At 32.0% G+C, this 17,040-nt stretch overlaps 1 protein-coding gene across 1 annotated transcript in view; it reads right to left on the minus strand.

The window, feature by feature from the left end:
* LOC129220289 (acylglycerol kinase, mitochondrial-like) overlaps nucleotides 1-17,040 on the minus strand; it is a 51,034-nt gene that overhangs the window by 24,053 nt on the left and 9,941 nt on the right. Inside the window, exons 2-7 of the mRNA XM_054854682.1 lie at nucleotides 15,005-15,044; nucleotides 14,076-14,155; nucleotides 9,534-9,609; nucleotides 8,144-8,236; nucleotides 6,714-6,749; nucleotides 734-825 (exon numbers count right to left, since the gene is read on the minus strand). Of these exons, the coding sequence (XP_054710657.1) occupies nucleotides 734-825; nucleotides 6,714-6,749; nucleotides 8,144-8,236; nucleotides 9,534-9,609; nucleotides 14,076-14,155; nucleotides 15,005-15,044 (417 nt within the window). The remainder of the gene's footprint in view (nucleotides 1-733; nucleotides 826-6,713; nucleotides 6,750-8,143; nucleotides 8,237-9,533; nucleotides 9,610-14,075; nucleotides 14,156-15,004; nucleotides 15,045-17,040) is intronic.

Consider the following 17,040-nt stretch of genomic DNA (forward strand, 5'->3'; position numbering starts at 1 on the left):
GAAAGTTTTTTTTTTCTTTTTTTTAACTTAATTTAAATTTTGAAAATGAAGAAAGAAATCAAATAATTTTTCATAGCAATTACTTATAACATTAATTAAAGTATAACATTGCTTACACCATGCTAATGTCCCATTTTAAGCAGCTATCACAAGGGCTTTGGGTAACTACTGCTGTGATCAGCATCACTTAAAAAATGTCATTATGATCAAAAAATTGCTCACAAAAAAAAACTTTAAAAATACAGAATATAATGTCATACTCTGTGTAGAGTTTCTCACTTTTCTACAAGACATTGCAGAGGGAAAATGCAGACTTCCAATAGAAGGAGGCATTTGGCAGGGTAGCAATAAGAATGAGAAAAGACTATAGTGAAGCACAGGGCTTATTAAGACCAGCTCTGGTAAAATCAGGGTTGAGGAGTCAGACTGATTTTGGAGTAAAAGATTTGTAGTCAGGAGTCAAAGATTTCAAGTTCAAAGAGTCAGAGCAGGTCATTTTCCCTCAAAGTCAACTACTCTGCCAGTGCTTGGGAACTCGGACTAATTTTGGGGTAAAGGAGTCTGAGTCAATCATTTTTCCTCCGACTCCGCAGCCCTGGGTAAAACTTAATAACATACTAGCTGTATGTTATACAACTTGGTATATTGGATTTATATACAATAGTACATTTAATGTATAGCAGCGCATTTTACTTATAGTAGTAATACTAATTTTTTCAAGTGCCTTACTTACTGAGCACTGGATGAAGATTTAGATCCAAAAAGATGGTTGGCAAGCGTATTAGTTTTTCCAAGAGGAATGACGCCAATGGGAATGCATTCATTCTAAAGAAAATTTTGAACAAGAAAACATTCAAAATAAAGCATACACTTAAGACAAACGTTCAATGCATCCCATAAAAACAAATGTGTTTAGCAAGGATGCTTGAATAGGTTATTAAAACACAGTGAAAACAAGGAGAAAATCAAAAGTTTCAGCTATTAGTGCATCTCTTTTCATGTTCCTTGTTAACTATCAAGTACTTCCAATTGTGCTACCAATTAAATGAACACAGATTGAAAGTTAAGTACAATTATTAACACGAAATCAAACATGTCAAAAGAAACATCAATAGAACACTACTTCTACTTGCGTATAAATCACCACCATGCAATAGTTGTACACTTGTTTTAAAGTAGAATAGATCATTGAACTATCTTCTTTGTATAAATGTTGTATTTTACTTTTCTTTGTAGAGTTACCGTAATTTTTGTAATAGATGCTGCTCCAAATCCAAACTCCTTAGCTGGTAACTCCATTGTTCACCAGATAGTAACGATTTGTTATGGTTAATTTCATGTGTACTAGGCAATCAGTTATTTTGACAAGTTTTTCAAAGAATAACATAAAATAATGAGCAATAATGTTGCTTTTTCTCCAATGGCAAAACTTGGATGATATGTTACTTCCCTGTTGCTCTGAACTCTTCAGTTATTAACATGCAAATAGTCTAAAATTCTGTATAATCTGTTACAGTTCATAAAAAAAAAAAGAAAAATAGTTTGGAGTCTGCGCTTCTCTGTAACTTAAGCCCTTATCATATATATTATTTTCCAAATGGATTTTTCTGTGACAATGCCGTAATTTTTTCAATAATTCATCAAACTTCAAAAGTAAGGTATAATTTTAAAGATTTTTTCCGACATTTTCCGCACAAAATAAAGTGACTAACAACTTGGATGTCTTGTCCTAAAAAAATGATTTATTCTGTTTTTTATTACATATTGCTTCAATGCATAGTATCTCAAAATGGAGACGCAGCAGCTCATTTGGTTAGAGCATTGTGTTGATAATGCAAATGGTGTGAGTTCAAATCACCAAACCTTTTTTCGACCAAAAAAGAAATATTTTTAATAACTTATTTTCTTCAGAAGAATTCTATCCCAAACTACAATCTAAACTCATTGCAGGATTATGAGCCCCAGCTATGTTGTTGTTAAAATCAGAAAACAAGACTTTAATTTTATTATGGTAAATCAGTCTAGTTTTTAAAAATATTTTAACAAAATTGGCACACCAATTTCAATTTACTTTACTGCTTTATTACATATCACTTTGTGAACCTCTCCTCTGTCTTGGGACAAGAAATTGTACTAGTAGCCCAGGTAGGTTCTGTTATATAGCATGATTTAGAAGAACGTTTCAATGAAAGCCTACCTAGGATCTTATCTTTCAACATATTTTACTAAAAACACGAAAATGTCCACTGACATCCATTTGCTTCTTGCTGCCTCATATAATCTTAACTGATTGGGGATAGGATTCAAAATCACAGCTGTTGTCTTGCTGTACTGAAATCAGAAAAAGTTTAATGTGCTAAATCACATATATATCATTTCTCAAAGGTGTTTGAACCATAACTTCATTAATACTTCATTAAACTTCAAAAGTAGGACATCATTCTAAAAATTTTTTTAACCCATTCCATAATCAGCCCGAAACCCCTTAACGCACATGTCGCAGATAAAGAACGGAGTTGCTTTTTGCTACGTTGTAATAGCGCTTTTCTCCCCATTTTGCTCTCGGGATTTTAATGTTGTTTTTGCTGTTCAGCTTGCATTCGAAAATCGCTTCGTTTTATTAGTTTTTTGGCACTGAATTAAATAGTGCAATAAAATACAAGGTTGCTAATATGTGCTGAAATATTCATTAAGTTTACACAATACATAACGGGAAAATAATAAACAATAGAGGATAGGATGAAAAGCAATTATTTTTTATAACACTAATTATTTTATTGATTTATTTTTCTTTTTGCTTTTATCTCAGTATATCATTCTTTTCTTTTTATACACTTAAGAAATCAAAACTGTTAAATGTAAGATGATCTACCGTTCAAAAGGACTCAACAAAACATTCTTCAAACAATTGACTGATCGATCCAACCTGTGAGAAAGGGATTTGAATGAACAAAAACGCTTTAACTGTGGGAATGATTTTCTAAGCGGATAAAAAGTATTCTTCGGTGCCTTTTGATACATTGTGACCCTTCAAAACGACCAATAAACACAGAGACATCTCTTTGCTTTTCGGTTCTTTTATCGTAATTGCGATGACTTTTAAATCCCTTCTGAGTGTCCAGATATCAGTTGCTCAAGCGTAGGAAGTATTTTAAAGATAAATGATCAAAACTTGTGGCTAATCCCCTATTTCCCTAAAGGATACTTTTGTGCATGCAACTAAAAGTCCCCAGCTGAGAGAGGAATAACAGAGACTGCCTGAGCGGATTCCCTAAGGAGATGTCCCCCTTGGTGTCTTGCGGTCAACCCTTCCACATTATTTTCTTACAACAAAACAGTTTGAATCAGAAAGGAATTTCAAAGCAAGCTTTACTGCTTGTGTTTGAGGACATATCTTCAGAAAAAAAGAAAAGAAAATCTTGCTTGAAATCGAGTCGGATTGTTTTTCTTATTTTAAAACATATTTGGATAAATTGTAGTTAGTTTCATAGGATTATTTACTAATTAAGGCAACTTGATTATTGAAAAGAAACCAAATATTTTATTTCTATTTTTAAAATCTCATAAAAGAAGGTGCAATTAAAACATTGGAGCTATTTTAAAACAATAAACAAAATCTGAAAAAGAAAGGGAGAAAAGGAATGTTTCGTTTCGTATGAGTAAAGCGAAAAGAACTCAAGATATTATAATTTCATTTGTACTGTAGTATATATTTTATGTTTTGCATGGTCAACTATTACGTATAATCAATGCGGTCGTCATAATTTTTGTTTGTGAAATTAAAAATATTCAAAATTGTATCACTAAAAATCCATCAAAGGATGCCGCGAATATAAAAAGTTAAAATTTAAGTTTGAAAATATCACGATTTAAAAATAAATAAATAATAAAAAATAATAATAGCATCAGTGTTTGCGCTCAACTATCCGTAACCTGGGTCCCAGGGACCCATTAATGAAATAGATTTGGGTCCTTTGGTGAAAAAAATGAGTCCCTTAAATTTTAAATAGAAAATCTTAATGTGTAAATGAATAATATAAAAATATTTATACTTGGGGGGGGGGGGAGGCATGAAATAAAATAAATTGGTTAATTTTGCCCTAATTTTTTGTGATTTTATCATTGTAAAATTATTTTCAAATAATACACTTGCAAGACTTAGTTATGTGAGAAACTATTTGGTCAGTTACAATGAGATTAACTCAAAATTTACTTTAAAAATGGGTTTTACCATAAAATATAGAACAAGTGCTTCTGATTGATCAAGCAAAAAGCACTCCCTTAACCTTTGTTTTCCTGGAAATTTTTCTTAGTGAAAAAAGCGAACAGCCCCCCCCCCCCCCCCCCTTCCCAATTATCATTGGGAATTACATAATAATAATAATAAATCGCAAGCGAATGAACCCAACGAAAAAATCGCGATCGCAAAAGCGAAACATTTTCTCATATGAGTGTGAAAGTTGCTCATCTGCAATCTTAAATCAGTATATTTGACTTTATTTTAACTCGTTCAAAATATCTGTTTTGGTTTTTGTTCTATTTTTAAAATCTCACCATTTTGAAAATGGCGCGATCGATTAATACCCGACTTTTGCAAGTCCAAATAAAAATAACCCATCAGAAAGAGATGAATTATTAGAAAAAGAACTAGGTTAAAGTGCTTTTGTATAAAATTCAAGTATTCATAAGCAATTTAACAAGAAAAATGTAGAGTTCAGAACTCTTTGTCTTTAGCGCGATCTGGAAAATGTTCGCCATTTTTTTTCTCCCCTCTTTTTATTGGGGATGCAAAATAATGATTTTCAAAAGTAATTCTGGTTACATGAATGCCAAATTGCAATATTTTTACTGTACAATTGTCTTGTATTAATCCTGAAGATTGCATTGAAAACCTCTCTCATTTTTAGTCTTCATTTCAGTTTTTAGGAATTTCCTCAAGATAAAAGTTGAGGGAGAGCTTATTCTTAGAATACAGTACAATGGGCTATTTATGAACTTGCTCCCTGAGCTCTGCCCAGGAGGTCACTGTAAGCTCAAGTCTTATCACTAAAATTCCATTGACTGGTCCACAATTGGGGTGTGTTTGAATAGCTGATAAACAGATAGGGTCATTTTAGTCCCTTTCTGTTGATTCTCCTGGTCATTTTGAAGCTTAAAAGCATTTACTAAATAGATCTTTAGCATTTTCTCCCATTTTTTCTGGTTCTTATCTTTTGGGTTTTCTGGGTCCCTGGGACCCAATTTTTCGCGGAAGTTGCGTCCCTTTCCCGCGAATTTGCGTAAAAAACCCGCTATAGCGCGTAAACGCGAACCCTGAGCATATAAATAAATAAAAAGCGTAGTAAACACATTATAATTTTTAAAAAACATACTCGTACAAAATTAAGATGTGTAAGATAATTTTAAAGAAATGTTGTGTAAAGTAAATTTTAAAATTTGAGGATTTTGAACAATTTAGTGAAGGTTGCTTGTGCAAAAAGGTGGATTTTGTATAACAAGAATAAAAAATTCTGTTTATTTGCTTTATTCAGGCATAGAAATATTGTTAAATGTGTAAGGAAATATTTTCACACTTGTTCATCAGGAGTTCAAATGCCAGAATGCTAAGAAACAAAGCTTCCATGAAAAGATAAGAATATAATGCCTGATTATTTGAAACATTATACGTGTCCCATCCAGGAGTACTTGAAAGGTTAATATCTTAGTAAAATAAAATAAATTACAACAAGTTTCGTGAAATACTAAAAGTTATATCCCTTTTGACTAAGGAAAAGAGCTTGAGTACGGCTCCCCTAAAAGCACCAGAACCCAACAAAGAAGTGCAATAACAGGGTTCTGCCCCTGGAAGGATCACCGACACATATTCAGCCGAGGCAAAAACTGCTAGAAACGGCGTGACGACACAGGTTCGTTGAAGGCAGTTAGGAACCATTTTCTTGCGACGAGCCTGAATCGGTCGGGGCAGTATTAACACAAACTGTGCGGCCGATCCTGTATCGGCCGGGGCAAAGAATGGGTTAATGCTATCAGCAAAAAGTAAAAAAGTTACATTTTTGCTACTACAGCAAACTCTATATTAGCTGCGGAGCCAATCATCTGAGAGTCAATGGACTATCGGGAACATGTATTTTTGCAGCAAAAAGCAAATACTAATAGCTGTTTTTTGGCCAGAAATTGAAAATTTAAACTCGGTTGTTTTAGTTTTATTTATTTCTTTATTTATCGTGATTTTTTCATTGTGTGTACTTGTTTTTTTACTGATGTTAAGTTTTGTTGAGAAAAAATACAAAGCATTTTGACTATACTGTATATATTTTTACCATTTGTAGCAAGTATTAGGCACTAATGCAGCTAAGTTTTTGAGGAAGAACTATTTTTACCTAATGTGTCCCTCATTTTAGCCTTTTTGGGGTTTATCCATGATTTTTATTAACCACAGCACTTATGTCACCTAATTCCGCAGATAATTGGGAGTTTACTGCATTCAAAATAAAAACTTAAAAAAACAGGTTTTTAAAATTTCTTTCTTTGGTACAGCGCGAAAGCTTTGCACGGGTCATCTAGTATAGACACATAAAGGTCTTTATATCTATCCAAAATATCAAAAAGAAAAGAGATACAGATAACTAAGAATGAAATAAAAGCAATTTTCTACAAAGTTAAAATAAATTAATGTAAGGTCACATATAATAAAAAGGAAAAAAGACACTCACTTCAATATTTGGACGACTCATCAATCCAGTGACAGCCTAAAAATAAAATAATAAAAACCTGATTAATATTAAGACCATGAAAAAAAACCACTTTTTTATGTTTAATAACTGAAATCAACTTAAAGGCAACTAAAATTAGTTGCACTAAGCTATTATTAATTACTAAATATATAGAAGATTACACACAGGGTTGAACTTAGTGTTGCACTCTCCACAGGCAGACCTGAAACCTAATACCTCCATTGCATTTGAACTTCTACTAATTTATGATTATGCTCGGAAAATATTTCATTTTCATTAGGAGTTAAAAAATATTTCTTAATATAGGGAAAAATATATCAACATAAGAAATTAAAGTTTGCTGATATTCTGCATATGCAATTTGTCCCAGAAGACAGTTTGAAGGGCGAATCCATTTTTCACATAAGAAAAAATGAATATTGGATATGGTTCTAGATCACAGATAATTGCTCATTTAAACCAATGAAAAACAATAAACACAAAGTACTGTACATGAAATGTAAATTAAAAATTTCACTACATTTTGCTTGTTCTGAAATGAGCTGATAGCATAAGTAGAATATGAGGGGGGGAGGAAAAGGGATGTTGATGTTACTCTTTGGAAGGGGATTAATTTTCCATGAAAATACCCGGTAACAGCCCTTCAGGCAGTTTTTTCTTTTTTAGGTGCTTACTAATTTACTTATTAATTGAGACTCTTTCCTTGAAAACCTATTCAATGTTGTCTATCTTTTTTGATCATACAGAATTTTTCTAAAATGTCAGTAACATTGTTGTTGAACAAGTTAATGCTACTGTTGACCACAGCAATGTTACAATGCCATTTTTCCACCCCTTTCTATGTTTTCTTCCAGTGGCAACACAGTTCTTTAATTTTTGGACAGGAAATTAATAACTTAAATGCTTCTCTAATTACTTTATTCCTCATCTGAAGAAAGTTCTTCAACCATTTCTTGCTACTTCCTGTGCAATTCTTGGAAATTTCAGACGTCAGCTTGTTTTTATGGTCTTAGACCAATTCCTACCTTAGTTTTGCTGCCCAAATCACGGAGCAATGAATAGATGAAATTTACTTGAACAGGTTGGGACGAATAACATATTAATAACAAATAGAATTCAAATACAAGTAGAGAGGTGTTCAAATGGAGGGGGTTCCACTGTATAGTAAAATCTGAAATTTCTAAATAAGTGCTGCCCTAAATAACTGCCAACTCAGGCTGTTTAGAAACTTGCCCTATTTGAGCACAAACCACTTTCTTCATTTGGATATGTACTTATTATTTTTTAAAACTGGGAAATGTAGTTTTGTCCAACTTGAAACTTCCCATCAAAGTAAAAATACAAAATTTTGATTTTGTACGTAAAATTAAGAACAGAGAGAAATCTGTTTAGTCAAAGAATGTAAAAACCTCTTGAAATGTTCCATCTCCTCCTGCTACTAAGACTGCATCTGTGTTGGACATGATTTCCATCAGATCTCTCGCTTGCTTTTCTTTTTCAGTCTGAAAAAGATGAAAATTTCGGTAGATTAATAGAAATCTTGCAGATATGAAATGAAGAATAATACAACAATTAAAGAAACTGCCATCAAAAGTTGCATAAAAATTAAAAACACCTGTTATGGATACTTGTACAGAGTCTAATAACAGTGAATGAAAAATTAAATCATACATTTGGTATCAGTGATGATAGAATTTGTAGACCTGATAAAGCTATTTTAGAAAGACATTCCTTAAATCTATCTCTTTTTGCAGCAAACCTTTCAATTATCTTTCTCCCTACATATATGTATGACGCAATGCTTCCGATTTGTGTGCTCATGTTTTAGCAATGACCCCATACTAATCCCTAATCCCTTAAGACAAATGGTCTAATTAACCAAAACATGTATATATGTATATATATATATATATATATATATATATAATAATTTTTAGATTTTTTAACTTAAAAACACCATGTTACATGTCGCTGGTTCAAAAAATTATGCACCAGAAGATATGCAAACTGGCATTTTCAAGGTACATAAATTTGATCTCTTTTTTGGAGGGGGGCCGGTATGCTCCAACAGTTATATATTACCTTAGATCCCCCGAAGACGTCCAGACCCCTCTTCCCCCAATAAGGTTTGCAAGTCGACGCCATTGGCCACCAACATTTTTTTTAAACTGCAAGTGAGTTGATTCACAATTAATTTTTAAACTATTTCATAAAAAATTTTCCATGAGAAACAGTATAAGCTGCATACTATATATTTATATATCAATTTCACACATTTTGTCTCATATTTAGATAAAAATTTATCATTCATTCACCTTTTACTTTTTTTTCTCCCAAATACCCATTTTTTGGGTATTTAACCAAGCTTAGGGTAAATACCTCAGAAATATTTACCTACCCACTGAGTATTTATCCGATCCACATCACTGATCACAACAACAACAAATAATTAACCAATTTAATATCTGTATTCATTAATGTGAAATACTACACACACATACACATGTATAAACTAAATAACTTATCATTTAGGATCCACTTTCCCCTCTTCTCAACGACAACTTAGGGTTAGATCCCTGGATGTTTCTATTCACAAAATGGAAGGAAGCTAAGGAGTCGCAATATACGAAGTTTTAAAAATTAAAATTAATTTTACAACTTCTGAAACAAAAGATGTGAGAAGAAATAGAAGTATTTTGTCTAAAGTACTAGGGAGATCACTATGCAATAAAAAGCTTCATAAAAAACTAATTGTTTCGAACCAGAACAAATACTTAAAAACACAATGAAAAGTCATACCTGGATTACACTAACTTTAAAACCTGCTAAATTCAGCAATGGAGAAACAAATTTTTCAAATTGAATCTTTGCTTTTCTAAAAAAAAAAATATGTATGATGCATACTTCAAAGAGGAAGACAGATTCATAAATTTATTATGAAGCTAAAGAATTTAATTTTAACATAAAAGAAATTTTGAGGCAATAATAGTAATTAACAAAAAATAAACTAATAAACTAAAACTCAACAATTCATGATCTTAAATTTTCACAGATAAAAACAACATATTGATGTTACAACTTATTTTTAAAAAGTAAAGTAAGAGCAAATATTTATCATTGAATAAAAAAATATACACAGAAATTTTTAAATACACTAGACCCTCATTTTACAAGGGTTTATTTTACGCGGTTTCAATTGTACTTGGTTTCAGATTTGACACCTTTATTTTATATTACGCGGATGAGTTTCAGTTTTATGCGGATGCAGCAATGAAATAAGATAAAATTTTCCACTCTTTGAAAATCCAAACTCCTAAAGATTGCAGATTACACGTAATCAACTGCATTTTGGCACGCTAATAATCGAGCTTGGGCCACTGGAGACATTTTATGCGATTGGTTCCAGAGCTCTTTCCAGAAGTAAAGTTATTAAACTCACACAGTTCAGAACTCACTGGAAGAAGAGCTTTTAGGAGTACAAAGGAGGGGTTCTAGGCAAAACCAACGAGGATATCGACGTCAGTGACGCACAACCAAAAACGTTCACACTGAAAATTTTGAGCCATTCCTAGACAATAGAAATGATCTTTCTGATTTGCTAGTGAAGGAAGATTTGATAGACATCAGTAAACGATATTCAACTGCGTTCTCATTCCTAATGTAATGCAAAATCGTCTTTATTCAAATCAGATTAATTTCTCAACTCTTTCGGCACATGCAAAGTTTCAGTTTTAGGTTGGCATTCTTTGATGTCTAATCATATGCAAACGAGACATGTGGAAATGTTCGTCTTGGACTTAATTTGCGCCTTAGACTTTTGACACCTGAATGCAAGAAGGACTTATCTTAGTGATGGACTTTTCATAGTGAGTCTTTTCGTGCTCAAAGCTGCAGCTGCTGATGGATGCTGCATAATATTGTTGAATATTAGATCAATATTTGTTTTTTGTTGAATTGTTAATTTTTTTGTGAAAGATTAAGCCTAGCCCTTTGTGGATTTCTTTTGGGGATTATTTTTTGAATATGTTAAAATTGTATAAAATTCAAAGTTTAATATCATTACTGAATGAGAAGGGGGGATTTGATAGCCATCGGTAAACGATATTTGATCGCGTTCTCATTACTAATGCAATGCAATGTAAAATGATCTTTATTCAAATTAGATAAACTTCTCAACTCTTTCGGCATGTGTAAAGTTTCAGTTTTAGGTTGGCATCCTTTGATGTCCAATCATATGCAAACGAAGTATGCTAGTATAAATAGTGAACAATTTCAATCGTTCTCTCTCTTTTGCGTTTGTCAGCCTCTTTTGTGTTAGGTCCGGTAGGTGTTGGGGAGTTCTGAACTCCGCCTCTGCTTCTGGCCAGGGTTTATTTTTATTAATTCATTTATGAGTTTATAAATTTTTGGTAAGCTTTTAAACAAGTTTCCAATGTTTATTTTTTCATATTGACATTAATTCTGCATCTTCCACTATGTGGTATCATCTCTGCATGTATAAGCAAGTAATATTGTTGACTGACTTACGGAGCCTTTTGGCTCTCTGTTTAAACATCGTAAGTTACCAAGATTCTATCATAGAAATGACGCACATGATCATGAAATCATTAATACTCTGCAAAGAATTATAGATAAAAATTCTTAATGACTGCCACAAGACTATCATAGCCAGCTCCTCTTTATAAACAGAACACAAAATTAATTTATGTTTTCTTCAGGCATGTTGTGTATAGAAGTCGATATAAGTACGAATTAAACTTATACAATTAGTCATTACTAGAATGAAGTATTTTGTTATCTACGGAACCAAAACCCTATTTTAACACTAGTAATAGGTCTCAATTTACGCGGTTTTGATTTATGCAGCATTTCCGTGGAACCTAACCTCCGTGCAAAACAAGGGTCGACTGCATAAAGATTTTCAGTAATAAAACTAATTATCAACCAAACATTGGCTAACCAAAAGCGTTCCAAGCAACTAACTAATTTAAATTAAGTACCACAGAACTTCTGCAAATGTTTTCGCCCAATATGAATCTTACATAATACAAACTTTTGAACTTCTAATCACTTACTGTAGAACTCCTTCAACTGCCATTTTAAATATTTAAGTTTGGGTCAGTGAATTATTTGAATTGTTTGTGTATGATAAATTTAAATAAATATAGTATATGTTTTATATAAATATCCTGATAGTTAGAAAAATCATCCAGTCTTAGAGGTATAATGATATTTTCAAAAAAAGAAAGAAAAAAAAATTTTTTTAACGCTTTTTTAAAAATTACAATTAACTATGCAATACAAAACTAAAACAAGATATGAAAAGACTATTGAGAAGTACCAAATAAATGTACTGTAATTTATTTTTCCTATTAGTTTACCCTTTACACCAGTCTTTATTTTAAACAACACATATACAAATATACAAATACAATACAAATACAAATCTGATGACCAGCAACAGGCTCTGGGCCCAGCTAGGCTGGTCCTAGTTAATTAATTAGTCCCCAATGAAGATCAATGGCCTTCTTAAAGCTATCCACCCCCTTGCTCATTACCGCCTCTTCCGGTAAGCTATTCCAAGTGCCCACGACCCTGCTAAAGTAGTAGTTTTTCCTAATTTCCAAGTTAGCCTGAGATTTAAATAACTTAAAACAATGACCCCTTGTCCTGCTTTCCCCGCAAAAAGTTAATCCATTTACATCTTTCATTTTGATAAATTTAAGTAACTGAATCATGTCCTCTCTAACTCTCCTTTGCTCCAGGCTATACATGTTAAGCTTATTAAGTCTGGTATCATAATCTAAATCTGAGAGCACCCTTACTAATTTAGTTACCCTTCTTTGAACCCTTTCCAATACAAAAATCTCTCTCTTCAGATAAGGCGAACCAAAACTGAACAACGTACTCCAAATGAGGTCTTACTAAACTCCTATATAAAGGCAGAAGAACCTTCTTAGATTTGTTTGAAATAGATCTATTGATAAACCCAAGCATTTTGTTGGCTTTGTTACTAGCAATACTGCACTGTTGACTAAACTTGAAGTCCTGATTTATTAAGATATCCAGATCCATAACATTTTCTGCCTGATTTATGACTGAACCCTGTAAACGATATCTCATACGCTTATCTCCATGACCTAAGTGTAGCACTTGACATTTCCCTACATTAACTGCCATACCCCATTTATCTGTCCATTTAGTAATATGATCTAAATCCTCTTGAAGCTGTTTTACTTGTTCATCATTTTCGACAAACCCCATAACTTTTACATCATCAGCAAAACAATTCATGCTTCCAGAAATATTTTCATTGATGTCATTCATGAATATAATAAACAAAAGAGGCGCTAAAACTGATCCGTGAGGAACCCCACTTAAAACATCACTCCAATTAGAATGATTGCCTCTCGCAACTACTCTTTGCTTCCTACCAGTGAGCCAATTTCTAACCTAAAGTAAAGTCTTTCCTCCTATTCCTATGTAAATGCTATACATATGCTGAAAGCAGGGGCATATTCAAGGTAGTAGGGGAATTGCAGGGCTCCCAACAGATTTTGTTTGCCCCTAGGCAAAAGGGACCTGAATTTTTAAAAAGGGGGACCAAAAAGTGACAATCAACAATTAAAGATTTAAATTGGGGATGCACTGATCAATTGGTAGAAGATTGTCTATAATCGACTAATCTATCGGCTGATTTTTCTCTTCTCCTTTTTTTTTTTTTTTTTTTTTAACTTCTGCTCAGAACAATTATACTGTATGAATTTAAGTTTATTTATTGGTTGAAACATTATTGTTTTTATTCAAAAATTACTTTTGCTTTGAATTAGAAACTATGCTGAATGAATTTATTATACTTGACCAATAGTTTTGAATTCTAACTGTCATGCCCCATTTGATTTAAAATTTACAAATTATCCTTTTCAAATACATGATCGACATATTAATTCTTTCTTTTTTTACAGAAAAAATATACAAAAAGATAAAAAAGATTTCAGGAAAAATCCAAAATGAAACTGCAATTTTAAGAGGAAAAGGGACGAGATTTTGATAAAACAGACTTTTAGGGACTTAAACCACAAACAAAAAAGTGATTTTTATGGGGAAAAAGGAGACCAGCTAGAAATCCTGGATTTGGGGATAAATCTCCTCCCCTCCTGCCCCCACCTCAAAAAAAAAAAAAAATCTTGGATGTAGCAGGTAACCGAGCTGTTCTGTATTGCTTTCAGTTTTACCTTAGCTTCAGTTATGGGGCAGTACTTAGTAACTTTAAACACATATGTATTTATAAAGTAAATAAAATAGTTTCAAAAGCAAATAAGTAACATTACTATAACTTACTTGTTGTTTGCTTCTGGATTAAGAATGACAGTCACATGTTTTGGTTTTGAATACTGAGGTAGGGTTTTCTCACCAAAAATCTGCATTATTGAAAAAAATGTGCATGTAATTCATACCTATAAACAGTAGGGTAATGTGGGGCAAAGTGAAATAATTCAGATAATTCACCTTTTTTAAAAGGAATAAATTGCAAACTTTTTTTGAAAATTGCAGAAAGAACAACATATTTTAAAATAAAGCTTGCATTGAAACATTAATCTTTATTTTTGGCAGTAAAATCACATTTTCAAAAAAAAAGGAAAATTTATTTATTTATTTCTGTTATTTTTATAATTTATGGGGCAAAGTGCAAAACTAAATAATTTTCTAATGAAATATTTTCTGTTTGATTATGAAAAATATTGAAGAAATGAGTTAGTAAATAAAAGAAAGAATGAATAAATGAATAGATAATGAAGCAATAAAAAATTAATCAATGAGTAAATTAATATGTGAGAAAAATAAATGAGTGAATCAACTAGTGGATAAATAGGAAAATAATTGAATGAATGAACAAATAAGGGAAAAATTGAATGAAGGAATGCAAATGAATTAATTATTAAATGAATATATAAGTGATTTAATAAATGATTGCATACAAAAATCAAATGAACTATTTCATTTTACCCCATATGCATTTGACTTAATGCACAAAAAATTTAAAACAAAATTAAACTTAAGATTAAACAAAAAAATGCTGTACCCAAACTTAGCGGGTTTCTATTAATATTTAAAAGGTAATAAAACAAAAATTCCACTAAAACATCAATACCATACTAATGAATCAGCACTAACATTCATAAAATTTTCACAAAGTAAACATAGATAGCATAAAATAAAGCTATGATATAGAATTAATCAAAGATTTATACGTAAGCAAAATAACATACCCTTGCTTCTTCACAGTAAGCACGCATCAGTTGGAAAGTTCTAAAATAAGATTAAAATTTAATTAAATGATAGATATTTTAGCACTAAAGTACAGTGAAACCTCCCTTAACGGACGCGTCTAATTAACGGACATTTTTGCAAGTCCCAGTCCCTCAATATAGGCCATTCCATGTAATTCACTCTGAACAACAGACAGTTATTTCACAAAAAATTTCCCTTGCGATCCTTGCACTTCCATTTTTTCTTTTCTTTTCACAGAATATCTTAGTATCTGCTTGCCTTACTTACAAAGCTTTTCATCCTCCACAAATGATATTCCACTCCCCCCCCTCCCCCACCTGTCATTTCCTTATCGCTGTTTCTTGTGGAATTAAAAGGGTGGTAATGGGCAGAGGCAGCGATTGGGGCTTAAAAGTTGGGCCAGAAAAAAAAAGAACTAAAAGGCATGGTACTTTTTGCGGGCAGCAAAAAATGAAAAAGGAAAAAAAAGTCATAATTTTGTAACGGCTAGTTTTGAGAATATTGAAGCAGAGTGAAAACTGATGTCAGTCTAACAATTAACGTACGTTTTTCTTAAGATTTTAATGCATTTTGTACACAATAACTATTCAAAAGTTAAGATAAAAAAGAGGAAACTGGACGCTTTTTCTAACTGGGGCTCTCGGGAGATGCAATTGAGCTGACCGGCGCTGATAGTAGTCGGCTTTATGGCGCCGTGGTTTAGTTGGGTTGTTTAATTTTTAGATATGAAAAGGATTTGCCCATATTCAAGGTCATATTGAAAACTGCCAATTATGCAATAGTGATACTCGAGATAAAATAAATAAACCATAAAAAGTTTTTTTTTTTGGGGGGGGGGGGTTGCTCCGCTGAATCGCCGCCGTTGGTAATGCAAAAAAGAGATGTCAAACTGTTTTAACCGATTACTTTAATTGATTAAATGCTTTTTAAGACAAGTGTGTGCTGTCAGTATACCTTTATTAAAAAAAAAAAACAGATTAATTACACTTGATGTAAAATGTAGTAAACCATTCACAATTGTTTCGATTGTGTTCTACAAAGGGAACAACAGCCCCCTTGACTGTCCGCTATTCGGAGGTTTCACTGTATTAAGAATAAAAAAGAAAAAAATAGAACAATTCTTAAAAAAAAAAAAGAGGAATTGTAGTTAATGTTTGCACTGTAAGCATAAATTAATCATCAAATTCAAGAGCTTGTGAACATTTCAAACTAATTCCCTAAATTACCAACTCATTGGCAACAGCAAATCCTTCTTTGTTAAATCATTGACTTTTTTTCTCTCTTCCAGAACATTAAATAACTCATCTTCTTTCAAATTAAACATTAGGTTAAAAATCGAACTATTGAAATACAACTGTGAGTAAGTAACTATTTACTGTAACTATTTTAAGGAAATTTCTTTCTCAACATGAAATTGGAAAGTAAATCATTTAAATATTTCGAACTGAACTTCTAGGCATGATTTTTTAGCATGCTATGCAAATTTATATGCTTATGCTTTTTAAAAGCATAAAGTAATACTCAAATTACACAAAATTATATTTTGAGAAAACAAGAGTGACTACTAAGAATGAATACAACAAAATAGACATCGTAAAAAATGCATGCTTTAAATTTTTTTAGAAAATTAGGGGGTTTTGTCCTCTGTTTGCTGTTGCTCACCAATACCCTGGAAGATGGCATCGCAATCTTATTTGATTTGCAAAGACATAAAGTGCCTGTTAAGAAGAATCAGACACAATATGCGTTACGATTAGAACAAAATAAAAATCACACTCCCCTTCCCATAGAAAATAGTTTTAGTAAAATACTCATTAAACATAGAAAAATATTAAAAACCCACTCCAACCAAGAGACAAAAAAAATTTAATAAATTTAAAATATTGTGCAATAAAATTATTTTAAAAGAAACTATTCAAAGAGCACTAAAGGGTCCTAATTAACTACCGAATTTCACAGCTTAAGGGCAGTGACGAAGCCAGGGTTTCATTTGGGGGGGGGGGGTCCAATCAGT

This window comes from Uloborus diversus, chromosome 4 (assembly GCF_026930045.1).
Source record: "Uloborus diversus isolate 005 chromosome 4, Udiv.v.3.1, whole genome shotgun sequence".
In the NCBI taxonomy this organism is placed as follows: Eukaryota; Metazoa; Arthropoda; class Arachnida; order Araneae; family Uloboridae; genus Uloborus; species Uloborus diversus.